We start from the raw sequence: 15,000 nt of genomic DNA, 5'->3' as shown, positions 1-15,000 counted from the left end.
ACAAATGCATGTGCACAAAGCCCAGACCCTCATATGGAAAACAAATACAATAAAATAAACTATTTAATGTTTTCATCAGATTTTAAAAGGAACTTTCAGATTTTGCTGAAGTTCATGAGATCTCTTCTCCGTTTCAGAGTCACTGTGTTTCTGTGACAACAGAGATCTGAATCGCCTCCAAGGTTGATAAGTGCCTCCATCTAACATCACAATAAACAGTAGAGCCTCGGCCTGCCAAGGGCGCTGCAGAAACAACTGTCAGCGCACACACACACACACACACACACACACACACACACACACACACACACACACACACACACACACACACACACACACACACACACACACACACACACACACACACACACACACACACCCTCGGAAAAGAACAACTTTTGTTGGGCCCTGGCGTTGCCGTGGTTACAAGGTCGAGTCCCCTCAGTATTTGGGGGAGCACAGCGAGGTTCTTTAACGGCGAAGCTTTTACTCACACACACACACACACACACACACACACACACACACACACACACACACACACACACACACACACACACACACACACACACACACACACACACACACACACACACACACACACACACACACACAGAGGGGTTGAGGTGTGAATTTAACAAACATTTAAAACACACACACACTCATGCACACAACATATATGTCCTTCCTTGCGGTTATAGAATATGAGGGATTAGGATTAGGCCACATCTTAGTTTAATGTAATTTCAAAAAGCGTCAGCTCGCGTGCCACGAGGTGGCGCCGTTCGTACGACACTCAAATGGACTGTCAAAATAAAACCACCAAGCTGGACTGTTATTACGGTGACTGTCAAAATAAAAGTACCAAGTCAGGAGAATCTGGACGGGGAGTCATGACACCACAGAGGAAACTTAGTTCTGATTGGCTCTACTGAGCATGTGCAGAGGAACGAGTTACCATGCTGCCGTAGTAACATTTAAAAAAGTTGTGATTTCACCGTCTCCACCAATTCTGAGAGTTTTTCGAAACACGTGTTGCTGCACACGCACTGGCAGCGTTCCCCCCCCCCCCCCCCGCCCCGTTTCCATGGAGACAGAGTCAGAGGGTTTTAAAAAAGTTGTGATTTCAGTGGCGCCGCTGTGGTGTAACTGTCCGCCCGAAACACAACAGAACGTTTTGTCACTTCAAAAGTTTATTATTTAAATGGTGCGAAGTTGAGAAATTTAGTTTGTCTCTATGGAAAAAAAATAAAAATAAAACAAGCTTTCAGGACAGACACGAACATTTTCTAACGAATCCTGGACGTTAGTGTCATTTCTTCTTGTGCTCATGAGAGGATGTGACCACTTCTCTGCTGCAGGTTAGAATATAAAGAGACGCTCCGCCAATCGATGGGAGATGATAAAAAAAAAGAGGAGCTGCTGGTAAGCAGCTTACGGAGCAGAGCGGCGGCGTGTCGACCCGACTGGGAGAGTCTGAGAGGAAGAGGAGGAGGAGGAGGAGGAGGAGGAGGAGGAGGAGGAGGAGGAGGAGGAGGAGGAGGAGCGACCTTGGACCGGGCGAGGAGACGCTGCTCAGCTCCACATCAATATTTCAGCAGCAGAGTTGACACATCAAAAAAAGACAGCGAGAGAGAGAGAGAGAGAGAGAGAGAGAGAGAGAGAGAGAGAGAGAGAGAGAGATTCCAGAATCATCTAAAATTCATGCATGCATCATCGCTTCCATGAATATTCATACAGAGATGAATATTTAAGTGTGACTCCTATGGAGAAATTAGGTTCATCTTTACACTTATCAATAATTCGCAGCCCAGGTGAGTCTCATCGGCTACTAAATAAATCATGTCCACACACACACACACACACACACACACACACACACACACACACACACACACACACACACACACCTGCACAACGCAAAAAAAAAAAGGAAAAGTTTGGGGAAAGAAAATGAGTGTAAAACAAAACAAAGTTACGTAGGTGTCAGGTCGGAGCAATGCATTCTGGGTAAAGAGAGAGAATGAGTTGTGTATACAGGCGCAAGCACACACACACAGGTGTGTGTGTGTGTGTGTGTGTGTGTGTGTGTGTGTGTGTGTGTGTGTGTGTGTGTGTGTGTGTGTGTGTGTGTGAAGGACAGAAGAGGATGACTCAGATATCTAATCGTAACATGCTGTTCGTCTGTCTGACTCATCTGGCTGCAGTCAAATCGCTCTCACACACACACACACACACACACACACACACACACACACACACACACACACACACACACACACACACACACACACACACACACACACACACACAAACACACACACTTGCGTGCTTCTTCATCCACACCAAGGAGAATGGGATTACAAGGCATAGCCTCCCTCATAACCATTTTATATCGGTGTGTGTGTGTGTGTGTGTGTGTGTGTGTGTGTGTGTGTGTGTGTGTGTGTGTGTGTGTGTGTGTGTGTGTGTGTGTGTGTGTGTGTGTGTGTGTGTGTAGAGGAGGACAGTCAAACTGAAGGGTGAATGAAATACAGTCAAACCCTGTGAGCGTCAGGTTTCCAGGTTTTCCTGAAGCAGCTGCTGAGAGGATTTAGTGGCTGGATCAGAACGTACAGAGCATCTTCCCCCCCTAATCCAGATTATAGAGCATCTTCCTCCTCTAACATCAGATTACAGAGCATCTTCCTCCTATAATCCAGATTATAGAGCATCTTCCTTCTCTAACATCAGATTACAGAGCATCTTCCTCATCCAACATTAGAATATAGAGCATCTTCCTCCTCTAACACCCAGATTATAGAGCATATTCCCCCTCTAAAATCAGATTATAGAGCATCTTCCTCCTATAAACCAGATTATAGAGCATCTTCCTCCTCTAACATCAGATTACAGAGCATCTTCCTCCTCTAACATTAGATTATAGAGCATCTTCCTCCTCTAACACCCAGATTATAGAGCATCTTCCCCCGCTAACATCAGATTATAGAGCATCTCCCTCCTATAATCCAGATTATAGAGCATTTTCCTCCTCTAACATCAGATTATAGAGCATCTTCCCCCTCTAACATCAGATTATAGAGCATCCTCCTCCTATAATCCAGATTATAGAGCATCATCCTCCTCTAACATCGGATTACAGAGCATCTTCCTCCTATAATCCAGATTTTAGAGCATCTTGCCCCTCTATCTTCAGAGCTGGTCTTACCTTGAACAGGTGATGTCTCTGCTCCTCAGACATCATCAGCTGATGGCTGTCCGTCACCATGGCGTCCATGTCCATCAGCCAATCCCAGAGCTCCTGGTATTCCGCCTGGAACTCCTGCAGGCTGAGGGGAAGAGAGGGGAGGAGTTAGTGTCGTTCCTGTCGTCCTTCTCGGCGTCGTCCACTTCCTGTTTCCGTCTCGTGTCCTGCAGGAAGACAAACTGAAATCAGAGCAGCACAAACATGGAGGGAAACTGTTTTTCTCCGTGTGATTTGCCCCGGCCGTGTCTGATTCTCTGAGTGGAGCGCGTCGGCCGAAATCACTGGTGGTTTGGTCGTAATGAAAAAAACATTGTGATTTAAAAAATAATAATAAAGAGATAGTTTCCCCCACTGGGAAAAGGCTTTGACCTGACGTCCATAAACTGCTGACTCATGAACAAATAAACTTGTTTGGGAAATAAAATCCATTCATGGATTTTCCATTCATTCATTCATTACTGAGAAAATTGTGTGTTTGTTGGGTTTTTCTGACTTGTGTGCTTCAGATAGGATCGTCTCCAGTGTGTGTGTGTGTGTGTGTGTGTGTGTGTGTGTGTGTGTGTGTGCGTGTGTGTGTGCGTGTGCACGTCGTCGTGGAAACGCCGTGGGCCTGACAGAGCTGTCAAACCGTCGTAGTCGGCGACCGGAGAATTCCAAACAATTTCACCGCTAATGTTGAGAAACATGTTGGCGATCCCCGCCGAGACCGAAAACCAACGAATATATAAATAATAAACACACACACACACACACACACACACACACACACACACACACACACACACACACACACACACACACACACACACACACACACACACACACACACCTTAACAAAACGGCTGACAGTAATGTGTGTGTTTGAGCAATCGGCCCCTGTTCCAGGAGCATAAATATTTGATGTGATCTTGTGTCGAGGAAGAGGAGGAGGGGGAGGAAGAGGGGGGGGGGGGGGGGGGGGAGGAAGAGGAGGGGAAACACGGCACACTCAGGCAGGAGAAGAGCAAAGATAATGTGGGAACAAAGGAGGAGGAGGAAGAATGTGTGACAGTGTTGGAAGTGAAAGTACTGAGGAAGAGGAGGAAGACGAAGGTGATTTTCAAAGAAAAGGTCATAAGACTGAAGGAAGTAAAACACCAGAAAACTCAAAATAGTTTCGTTAACTTTGAACTTCTTTTTCTTCAAATCTCATCAAAACCTCAAACTTTCAACTTATTAAGGTTTTTAGGAGAAAACGAAAACGTCCGTCTGTTTTTGACACAACGAGCATCTGAAAACACGACTTTCCCCACGGTGGAACTTTTTGACAACAGTCAGACTTCATCTCCATAAAACGGAGGGAAAACTGTTCCTGGCCATGATGTTAGACGTTCTGCACATGCTCAGTAGAGCCAATCAGAACAAAGGTTCCTCCGTGGTGTCACGACTCCCAGTCCATAGTTGCCTGGTCCTTTTATTTTGACAGTCACTATAATAACAATCCAACTTGGTAGTTTTATTTTGACAGTCACCGTAATAACAATCCAACTTGGTAGTTTTATTTTGACAGTCACCGTAATAACAATCCAAATTGGTAGTTTTATTTTGACAGTCACCGTAATAACAATCCAAATTGGTAGTTTTATTTTGACACTCACCGTAAATAACAATGCAACTTGTTAGTTTTATTTTGACAGTCACCGTAATAACAATGAAGTTGGTAGTTTTATTTTGGCAGTCACCGTAATAACAATGCAACTTGGTACTTTTATTTTGACAGTCACCGTAATAACAATGTAACTTGGTGGTCTGTCCACTAGAACGTCTGTGTTCTCCTGTAGTTTAATGTTTAAAATGAGCAACAGCGCCACCGTGTGGCCTGGCACCTTAACATCAGAACGGAAATCGTTTTCTAAACATTGTAAATGAAAAACTTCTGTCCTCCTTCAAGCTGCCTCCATCATCCTGTCTTCCCTGGTTTCATCCCCCTTTCTCCCCTGGTCCTGTCCTCTGGTCTCCTCCTTTGTCCTGAACTACCGTACTTCCTCTCCTCCTGCTCCTCATCCTCCACTTTGTCCTTACTTCTTCACCTACTGCTGTTTTTTATCTTGTCCTCCCTCAGTCTGTCCTTTTGCTTCCGTCCTTCATTATTCTTTTTTTAATTCCCCCCCTTACTCTTCTTGTTACCCTGTCCCCATCATCCCTTCCTCCTCATCCCATCCTCCCATCCTCCTCATCCCGTCCTCCCATCCTCCCTCATCCCGTCCTCCTCATCCCGTCCTCCCATCCTCCCTCATCCCGTCCTCCTCATCCCGTCCTCCCATCCTCCCTCATCCCGTCCTCCTCATCCCGTCCTCCCATCCTCCCTCATCCCATCCTCCCTCATCCCATCCTCCTCATCCCGTCCTCCCATCCTCCCATCCCGTCCTCCTCATCCCGTCCTCCCATCCTCCTCATCCCGTCCTCCCATCTTCCCTCATCTCTTCCTCCTCATCCCGTCCTCCTCATCCCGTCCTCCCATCTTCCCTCATCTCTTCCTCCTCATCCCGTCCTCCCATCCTCCCTCATCCCATCCTCCTCATCCCGTCCTCCCATCTTCCCTCATCTCTTCCTCCTCATCCCGTCCTCCCATCTTCCCTCATCTCTTCCTCCTCATCCCATCCTCCCTCATCCCGTCCTCCTCATCTCTTCCTCCTCATCCCCTCCTCCCATCCTCCCTCATCCTGTCCTCCTCATCCTGTCCTCCTCATCCCGTCCTCCTCTGCCAGAGACAGTCAGTGAAACGTGACCAGAGGAATCAGAGCGACGGCTGCTTCCTCCTTCATCATGCGTCGTTTTCCCGCCTCAGACAGACGAAGCAGATTGTTTTCTCTTGTGGTGTTTCTCCTCCCCCCCTCCACCCCTCCCCCCTCCACCCCTCCACCCTCCACCCCTCCACCCTCCTCCGTTCCGTCTTGTTCTGGCACTAATGTTAACTAAAAGCTTTGTAAAACAGGATCTCTGGAGGAAACAGACGAGAGTGAGAGGAAGGAGCGGCGGTGGCGGCGCTCCACAGCGGGACGGTTCCACGGCGTTTGAAGTGTCAGGTTGGTTTTGCGTCACGCAGCGCTGACGGAGCGCTGACGGAGCGCTGACGGAGCGCGTGGGAGCGTTCCGCTGACATTTATTCACCTGAGGAAATGTGAATTGTGTGGATCTATTATTAATTTCTACCTCGTGATTCCAGTCAACAGTGGCTGTAATTCAAGGAGGATTCCAGGGTCTGCCTGGAACGAACCGACCAATCAGAGCCTGAGTGTGACGAGTGCACAGGAAGCTGAGTTTCACCTGTTTGAGTGAGATTAACGAGTGTTTAAAGGACAGAGTTCAATCTGCTTCATTTATGTAGTTTATTTGTATTTTGAGGCTTTTAATACTTTAGTAATTGCAGTACTGGGTTTCTACTGGTTCCTGAAGTATTTCTCAGGATTGTGTTCCTGGGTTTCGGCTGTTTGGAGTATTTTCTACTTGGTGTTGTCGTGTTGCTGAGTTTCTTCTTGGTGTTTGTTCGGTGTCTTTTTTGTCATTTTCCCGTTATTCTTGTCTGTCGTGTTTTTTTCTGGACTGGATGAATCGTGGTTTTGAAAAGTTTTCTCTGTTTTCTGAGATTGCTGTGGAACCGGGTGGAGTTTGCTTTTTGGGTTTTGTAGTTCTGGGTTCAGTCTGTTTGTTTTATAAGAGATTTTTCTGAAACGTCTGGAAGTGACTTTCATTTTCACGCCTTTTTTAACGGATTTCAAATTTCCTCTGGTTTGATATCGTTTGGTGGTTTTAGACGAAATTCGGTTTCTCATTTGTGATTTGTCTTTTACTGACTCCTGAGTGTTTCTGGACTGGACTTAGTTTGGGATTAGTTTGGGATTTGTTTTGGATTATTTTGGATTCGTTTTGAATTAGTTTTAGATTAGTTTGGGATTAGGTTAGGATTTGTTTCGCATTATTTTGGATTAGTTTTCTAGATTAGTTTTGGATTAGTTTTGGAATTGTTTTGGATTTGGATTTCTAGATTAGTTTTAGATTAGTTTGGAATTTGTTTTGGATTATTTTGGATTCGTTTTGGATTAGTTTTAGATTAGTTTGGGATTAGTTTAGGATTTGTTTTGGATTTGTTTTGGATTAGTTTTGAAATTGTTTTGGATTTGTTTTGGATTATTTTGGATTACTTTGGAATTTGTTCCGGATACGTTTTGGATTAGTTTGGGATTAGTTTGGGATTAGTTTTGGACAGATTCCTGACTCTCTGGATTAGACTCGGACTCGTTGGGTCGTGGTGCTGAAGACCTTTACCAGGAAACGTTAAAAGGCGACTGTGGAACCCGAACCAAAGGTAAAGTCAGTAAAAGGGGCGGAGTCTCTCGCTGCTGATCGAAGCTGGAACCGCCCACTCTAGTTCATCCTCCTTCCCTACAGCAGAGAGCGAAGGATGAGAGGATGAAGGAGAGGAGAGAGGGACGGCTGGAACAGGACAATAAAAATAAAAAGTTGGAGGAAGAAAAGAAGTGCAGAGGAGAGAGAAGAGATGAGCAGAGGGTGAGGAGTGAAGGACGGACGACAGGAGAGGAGGATGAAGTGATAGAGTGAAAGGTTGAATGAGTCATACAGCAGCCGTCACCTTTCAGTCACAGACTCGCTGGATTTATGAGGCGATTCACCGACACTCGTCTCTGCTAATGGATTCATCCTGCAGAGGAAGTGAAGGCAAACAGGCTGCGGACAGCTGCACTCATTCAGTACTTCATTACTTCATTACTTCAGTACTTCATTCATTAGTTCATTACTTCATTACATTCATTCATTCACTAGTTCATTACTTCATTAGTTCATTACTTCATTACTTCATTACTGCATTACTTCATTACTTCACTAGTTCATTACTTCATTCATTCACTAGTTCATTACTTCATTAGTTCATTACTTCATTACTGCATTACTTCACTAGTTCATTACTTCACTAGTTCATTACTTCATTACTTTACTACTTCACTAGTTCATTACTTCATTCAGTAATTCAATGTAGTATTCATGTATTCATACATCATCTGACTCAATACATTATGGTTCTTTGGCGTTATTGAATCATTTATTCACACTCACAAGTTTTAAACATAAAGAGTAATTTTATTTAAAATTGTAAAGTAAAATATCAAAGTTAAGATGAAATGATTCAGATTTTATGAATGAATGAATTGATTAAAGCTTAATAGATGAGATTATTACTTCTTTCCATGTGTTCTACTTACGGACAGTAAAATAAAACTTATTAGATTTAAAATCTTAAAGAAAACTCTTGAAAAAACTGTTTGACGTTGACAGCTAAATTATTTTAAGATAATAATTTAGAAAAAGTTTTTCCTCCCGTCTTGAATTATTTTTTGGGGGATTAATTTGGAATGAAGACATTTGGTGTGAGATTATTAAATTATTCAGTCTGACCTTCATTTTCTTTACAACTGAACCAAAACCTGAAACCGCCGCTGAGCTGCGCTCAAGAAAAACATGAAACATCCAATTAACAGCAGACTCATCACACACCCCGCTGCACACACACACACACACACACACACACACACACACACACACACACACACACACACACACACACACACACACACACACACACACACACACACACACACACACACACAATGGAAGCTAAATGTGAGGGCCAGCAGTGAACACATGAATAACCAATTAGTGTGTCGGACACGTCGGGTGTAAATTACTGAAACATTCCAGCGCAGCCTCGGAGGAGAAACAAACAAACAAACAAACAAACAAACAAACAAACACAAACCTGTCGATCATTTACATCACATGTTTTCTCTGGCTTCTTAAAATGTGTGTGTGTGTGTGTGTGTGTGTGTGTGTGTTTATGTAACAAGGGAAGCTTTTCCTAGGCGTTCTAAGTATCTGTTCCAGAGCATATTCCTCCTCTAACATCCAGATTACAGAGCATCTTCCTCTTCTAACATTCAGACTATAAAGCATCTTCCTCCTCTAATTTTGGATTATGGAGCATCTTCCTCCCAGTAACTGAACTCAATCTGAATTTAATGAGTGAGTCCATAAAGTATCCTAGACTTCCTCTGTCGACCATGCCTCTGTAATAATAAATTCGGCCACTAGATGGCGTCTTGTTCATAGTTTTGCGACTGCATAAAGCGAAGACGACGCTTGCAGGTTCGTCAACATTTCCATTGATTATTTTTTAATCATAAAAGATAAATAAGTCAAAGAAACCGGTGAAGCGGCGACAGAAGCTGCTAAAGCGGCGAGTCGGCGAAGATCAGCGTGTACCTGTTGTTCCTCGCCAGCTGAGTGTAGTGCCTCCTGCTGGTGGACGAGGGGTACTGCAGGCTGCTCAGTTTGATGGCCATCTGCTCCAGGGCGGCTCGCTGGGCTTCGCACTGACTGGAGAACAGGTCCGCCTGCGAGACACAGAGCAGGGCACACGGACACATGAGGACTCACACCCGAGTTTATCTGGATCCAGATGCGTGTGTGTGTGTGTGTGTGTGTGTGTGTGTGTGTGTGTGTGTGTGTGTGTGTGTGTGTGTGTGTGTGTGTGTGTGTGTGTGTGTGTGTCCTCTGCTGAGTGTGATTAGCTGTTTATTGCAGATGAATGAGATTCGACTGTGGCGTGTTTCTTTTTTGACGGACATGCCCTTTAAAGCCTCGACGAGCCACTAGAAACACACTCCGCTCTTATCCAGAGCTCTCATCTCTACACACACACACACACACACACACACACACACACACACACACACACACACACACACACACACACACACACACACAAAACCATACTCTGTACATGTGTATGCATATAAATATATAGACACACATACATGCAGCAGGAAGTGCTTTGCTCTTGCACAAATTACGCTGCATATATACACACACACACACACACACACACACACACACACACACACACACACACACACACACACACACACACACACACACACACGTCTCACTCAGTATCCAGAAACAATCATATAGAGGCACTCAGCGCGCCGCTCAGATGTAATTGCATACAAACTATATGGAGATGAGGCTTCAATTGAACCAATGAAGGCAGAGCGGGTGTGTACAAACAACAACACACGCTTACATACACACACCTACACACACACACACACACACACACACTCGTGTGACCACCGCCTGCTTTTCCCTCATTCAGTAACAATCTGAATAAAGTGTTGTCGCGTGGCGTTCGCCGTCCGATCTACTTAGCGGACTCGGCGGAAGGATCTGGAAAGGTCATCCAATCTGTGGAAGGCAGAGCCGCTCAATCAGGGAGCTAATAAACAAACCGGCAATACACAATCAACAGCAGCGCCGTCTGCGTGCTCAGGTGGGCTGCAAGGACTCTGTGTGTGTGTGTGTGTGTGTGTGTGTGTGTGTGTGTGTGTGTGTGTGTGTGTGTGTGTGTGTGTGTGTGTGTGTGTGTGTGTGTGTGTACAGCATTGAAACTAACTGAAAGCTCTCATGGACACACACACACACACACACACACACACACACACACACACACACACACATATAAAGGAGGAAAAAAAAAACTTTGACTGTGTCTCCACCTCCTTCATTACTTCCTCCTGGTTGCACTTACAGGCTGTTTGCTCTGTAAACGAGTCCAGTCGCTTAGCGGGGAGTTAGATTGTGTTTCCTGAGCTTCAGAAGCAGCTTCACACAGCGAGTGTGTGTGTGTGTGTGTGTGTGTGTGTGTGTGTGTGTGTGTGTGTGTGTGTGTGTGTGTGTGTGTGTGTGTGTGTGTGTGTGTGTGTGTGTGTGTGTGTAATATCACATTTGTTTCCTTTTTCATCAGCTGACTGCAGTGAGTGACCGGAGCTGTCCGTGGTCCTGAACCTTCGTCCTCTCTGCTTGAGGACGAAGTCTTCTACTGAAACACCTTCTCTCAGCTTCTCTCAGCTTCTCTCTGCTTCTCCCTGCTTCTCTCTGCTTCTCTCAGCTTCTCTCTGCTTCTCTCTGCTTCTCTCAGCTTCTCCCAGCTTCTCTCAGCTTCTCTCTGCTTCTCTCTGCTTCTCCCAGCTTCTCTCAGCTTCTCTCTGCTTCTCTCTGCTTCTCCCAGCGTCTCTCAGCTTCTCTCAGCTTCTCTCTGCTTCTCTCTGCTTCTCTCAGCTTCTCTCTGCTTCTCTCAGCTTCTCTCTGCTTCTCTCTGCTTCTCCCAGCTTCTCACTGCTTCTCTCTGCTTCTCTCTGCTTCTCCCAGCTTCTCTCAGCTTCTCTCTGCTTCTCCCAGCGTCTCTCAGCTTCTCTCTGCTTCTCTCTGCTTCCCCCAGCTTCTCTCAGCTTCTCTCTGCTTCTCTCTGCTTCTCCCAGCGTCTCTCAGCTTCTCTCAGCTTCTCTCTGCTTCTCTCTGCTTCTCCCAGCGTCTCTCAGCTTCTCTCTGCTTCTCCCAGCTTCTCTCTGCTTCTCTCAGCTTCTCTCTGCTTCTCTCAGCTTCTCTCTGCTTCTCTCAGCTTCTCTCAGCTTCTCTCAGCTTCTCTCTGCTTCTCTCTGCTTCTCTCTGCTTCTCCCAGCTTCTCCCAGCTTCTCTCAGCTTCTCCCAGCATGAGACTGAACTTTTTCTGTGTTACCAGTCGTTGGTAGCAAACAACGCAAATGTCGGGCCGAAGTGACTGGTTGGTGTTGGTATCACTGGTAGTTTGTTATGTAACCTTGGTTTAGGGTTACGGTAAAGGAAAGTTTTGCTCAGAGTTGAATGACAGCAGGAAATATACATTTCCGTGTGTGTGTGTGTGTGTTTACATATGCGTGTGTGGAACAGCTGGCTTCAATGTTTCCACTCTTGTCTTGAATGCTGCTAATAGACACACAAATCAATAAGAATCTGTCTCATTTGATGAATATGTAGCTCGTCCCCTGACAACACACACACACACACACACACACACACACACACACACACACACACACACACACACACACACACACACACACACACACACACACACACACACACACACACACACACACACACACTCTTTCATGTGCTCAATCAAGTCATTTTGGGGCTTTTTGTTTACTTGTCAGGGCCAATTTACCCAGAATCCCTGGAAACCCTCAAAAGCAACCCCTTGGGGTGTATCCATATCTCAGTGTGTGTGTGTGTGTGTGTGTGTGTGTGTGTGTACACACTTGTGTTTTCATGTTTGAAAAATAGTATTTTTGTGTGTTTGCTGACACGTGTGTGTGAATTCGCTGCTGTGAACACGAGACTCGATCTCATATGAATGTGTGTGTGTGTGTGTGTGTGTGTGTGTGTGTGTGTGTGTGTGTGTGTGTGTGTGTGTGTGTGTGTGTGTGTGTGTGTGTGTGTGTGTCTCCTGGGGTTTTCCCGAGGCTATAACTGCCAATCACACAGCAGCGTTTGGGTCCGCCAGGTGGGCGGCATGTAAACAGGAAGTGGACCAGGCCTTCCTGCTCTCCAATATGATGCATTAAAACGGAATATCACAGAGCTGAACAATAAAATGATCACCGCAGGTTTATGCTGGATTAGAAGTACAAAACGAGAAAAGAAAAGAAAAGAAAAAAGAAAAAAAAGGAAAAAAAGGAAAAAAAGGAAAAAAAGGAAAAAAAGGAAAAAAAGGAAAAAAAGAAGATCAGAAAAAGGAAGTACAGTTTGTAGTACAACTGTGGAGTGGACTGACACTGCCTTAGGCCACATTTACACAGACCTGTGTTTTTACAAAAACGGACATTTCCCCCTCTACCTTTAAAAAAATAATCCTCATTTACACCGACGCACATATCCACCTGGTTCAGAGCTGCTATGAGCAGCCAAACCTGTAGGGGGCAGTGTAGTGAGAAGCATGAAGCCGTGATAGCCAATCAGAATCCTGGAAATAAAATAAAAAACGTCACAAAATGTGACGCAAAGCTCCGCCTACCCGCCGTTAGACGCAACCGGAGACACAGAATTTATCCAGATCGACACTGTGTGTGTGTGTGTGTGTGTGTGTGTGTGTGTGTGTGTGTGTGTGTGTGTGTGTGTGTGTGTCCTCAGGCTGCTCCAAATGTTTCTGCTGAGGATTTCATCCGAAGCTAAAATCATCCAAACAAACCTTCAGCTCTCCTCCTCCTCTTCCTCATCCTCCTCCTCCTCTTCTTCGTGCTCCTCCTCCACCGCCCTCAGAGTGACGAATAACTGAGCTCAAACTTTTTCTGTGTTTCTGTCAGAAGTCTACATCATCATCATCATCATCATCATCATCATCTGATGATCAACCCTCCTCGGTCACCTGAACAGCTCGGGCCTCATCCTGCACACAGGAGTTCAACAGAGGACGTCAGGTACCGTATTTCCTGGACTAGAAGTCGATGGCGGATAGTGGGCGTGTCCCACAATGCACCTCTGCTCGCCTCTGACACCCACAGCTCCCCAAAATCGTCTCCTGCCGAGACCTCATCGCTCACTCTTTCTCATTAAGAGCAGATTTTTTTTTAATGTCAGTTCATTATTTTCTAATTAGTTTGCGTGTTAATTAGAATAGTGGCTAATGTTAATTAGCTGTATTAATGGGAGTTTCTGTAACATCTGCCCCCCCCCCCCCCCACCCCCGCCAGGCTTCGTCGCCCCCCAGACATCTTCATCCCCCAACCGACAGCTTCCCTCCTCCACACTGCAGAATGTCGTACAACCAATTTACAAAAATATACCCAACGCCTATCTGTTGTTCTTAACTCAATCTTAAAAATAAGGAGCCCTCTAGTGGCTGAAGTCGTAATGGCAGCAGCAATGTGGCAGGAGATGAGGTATAAAAACCAGACGCCAATGTTTATCCAGAGCTAATTAAAGTTAAATGAGTTCAGAGTAACTTTTCCTCAAACTAATCAGAGATTTTCATTGCAAAGTTAAAAATTCAGCCGCAAAATCTAAAATCTCTGCAGAAAGAGCGACGCTAAAGGCAACATTTAATCTGAACAGGAACAAAACGGGACTGACACAACGAATGTCACTACTTACAAATTAAATGTTTTCTGATATATTTAAATCCAGATTATAGAGCATCCTCCTCCTCTAGCATCGACATTATAGAGCATCTTCCTCCTCTAACATCAGATTATAAAGCATCTTCCTCCTCTAGCATCGACATTATAGAGCATCTTCCCCCTCTAACATCAGATTATAGAGCATCTCCCTCCTCTAACATCAGACGATAGAGCATCGTCCTCCCCTAACATCAGAAGTAAAGTAAAGCAACAAGAGTAGAGGAGTTTCCACTGAGCAACACAATGAAAGAGAGTAAACACGTAAACACTGGAGCGGCTGTTGTGATGAAGCAGGTATAATAAATGCTCAAGGGCACCTCAGCAGTCGTCCCTCCCTCCTCTTTTCCTCGACTGTGACAGATTCTGTGTGTTTTAGCGGTGGATTGTATTTAATAAATCAGCAGCTGCTTAGCATGTTGAACACAAACACACCCGTCCATGACAGGTGGAGATCAGCTGATCTCCCAGAATGCTCTAGTGGCGCAGACCTGAAACTGCATGGAGAAGAAACCTCGACCAGCGAAGAGGAAGAGAGGAGGAGAGGAGGAGAGGAAGAGAGGAGGAGAGGAGGAGAGGAAGAGAGGAGGAGAGGAGCAGAGGAGGAGAGGAGGGACAGGAGGAGAGGAGGAGAGGAAGAGAGGAGGAGAGGAGGACAGGAGGACAGGAGGAGAGGAAGAGAGGAGGAGAGGAGGAGAGGAGGACAGG

The 15,000-nt window shown here is 45.4% G+C and overlaps 1 protein-coding gene across 1 annotated transcript in view; it reads right to left on the bottom strand.

Moving 5' to 3' along the window:
- Positions 1 to 15,000, bottom strand: part of akap6 (A kinase (PRKA) anchor protein 6) — a gene marked incomplete at both ends in the record, with an annotated part of 133,281 nt that overhangs the window by 63,094 nt on the left and 55,187 nt on the right. Inside the window, 2 exons of the mRNA XM_080479808.1 lie at positions 3,209 to 3,329; positions 9,563 to 9,693. Of these exons, the coding sequence (XP_080335934.1) occupies positions 3,209 to 3,329; positions 9,563 to 9,693 (252 nt within the window). The remainder of the gene's footprint in view (positions 1 to 3,208; positions 3,330 to 9,562; positions 9,694 to 15,000) is intronic.

This window comes from Lipophrys pholis (genome assembly GCF_963383615.2).
Source record: "Lipophrys pholis genome assembly, chromosome: 14".
Lineage (NCBI taxonomy): Eukaryota > Metazoa > Chordata > Actinopteri > Blenniiformes > Blenniidae > Lipophrys > Lipophrys pholis.
Note: the sequence above shows the minus strand (reverse complement) of the source record. Positions and strands in the feature narration are given on the sequence as shown.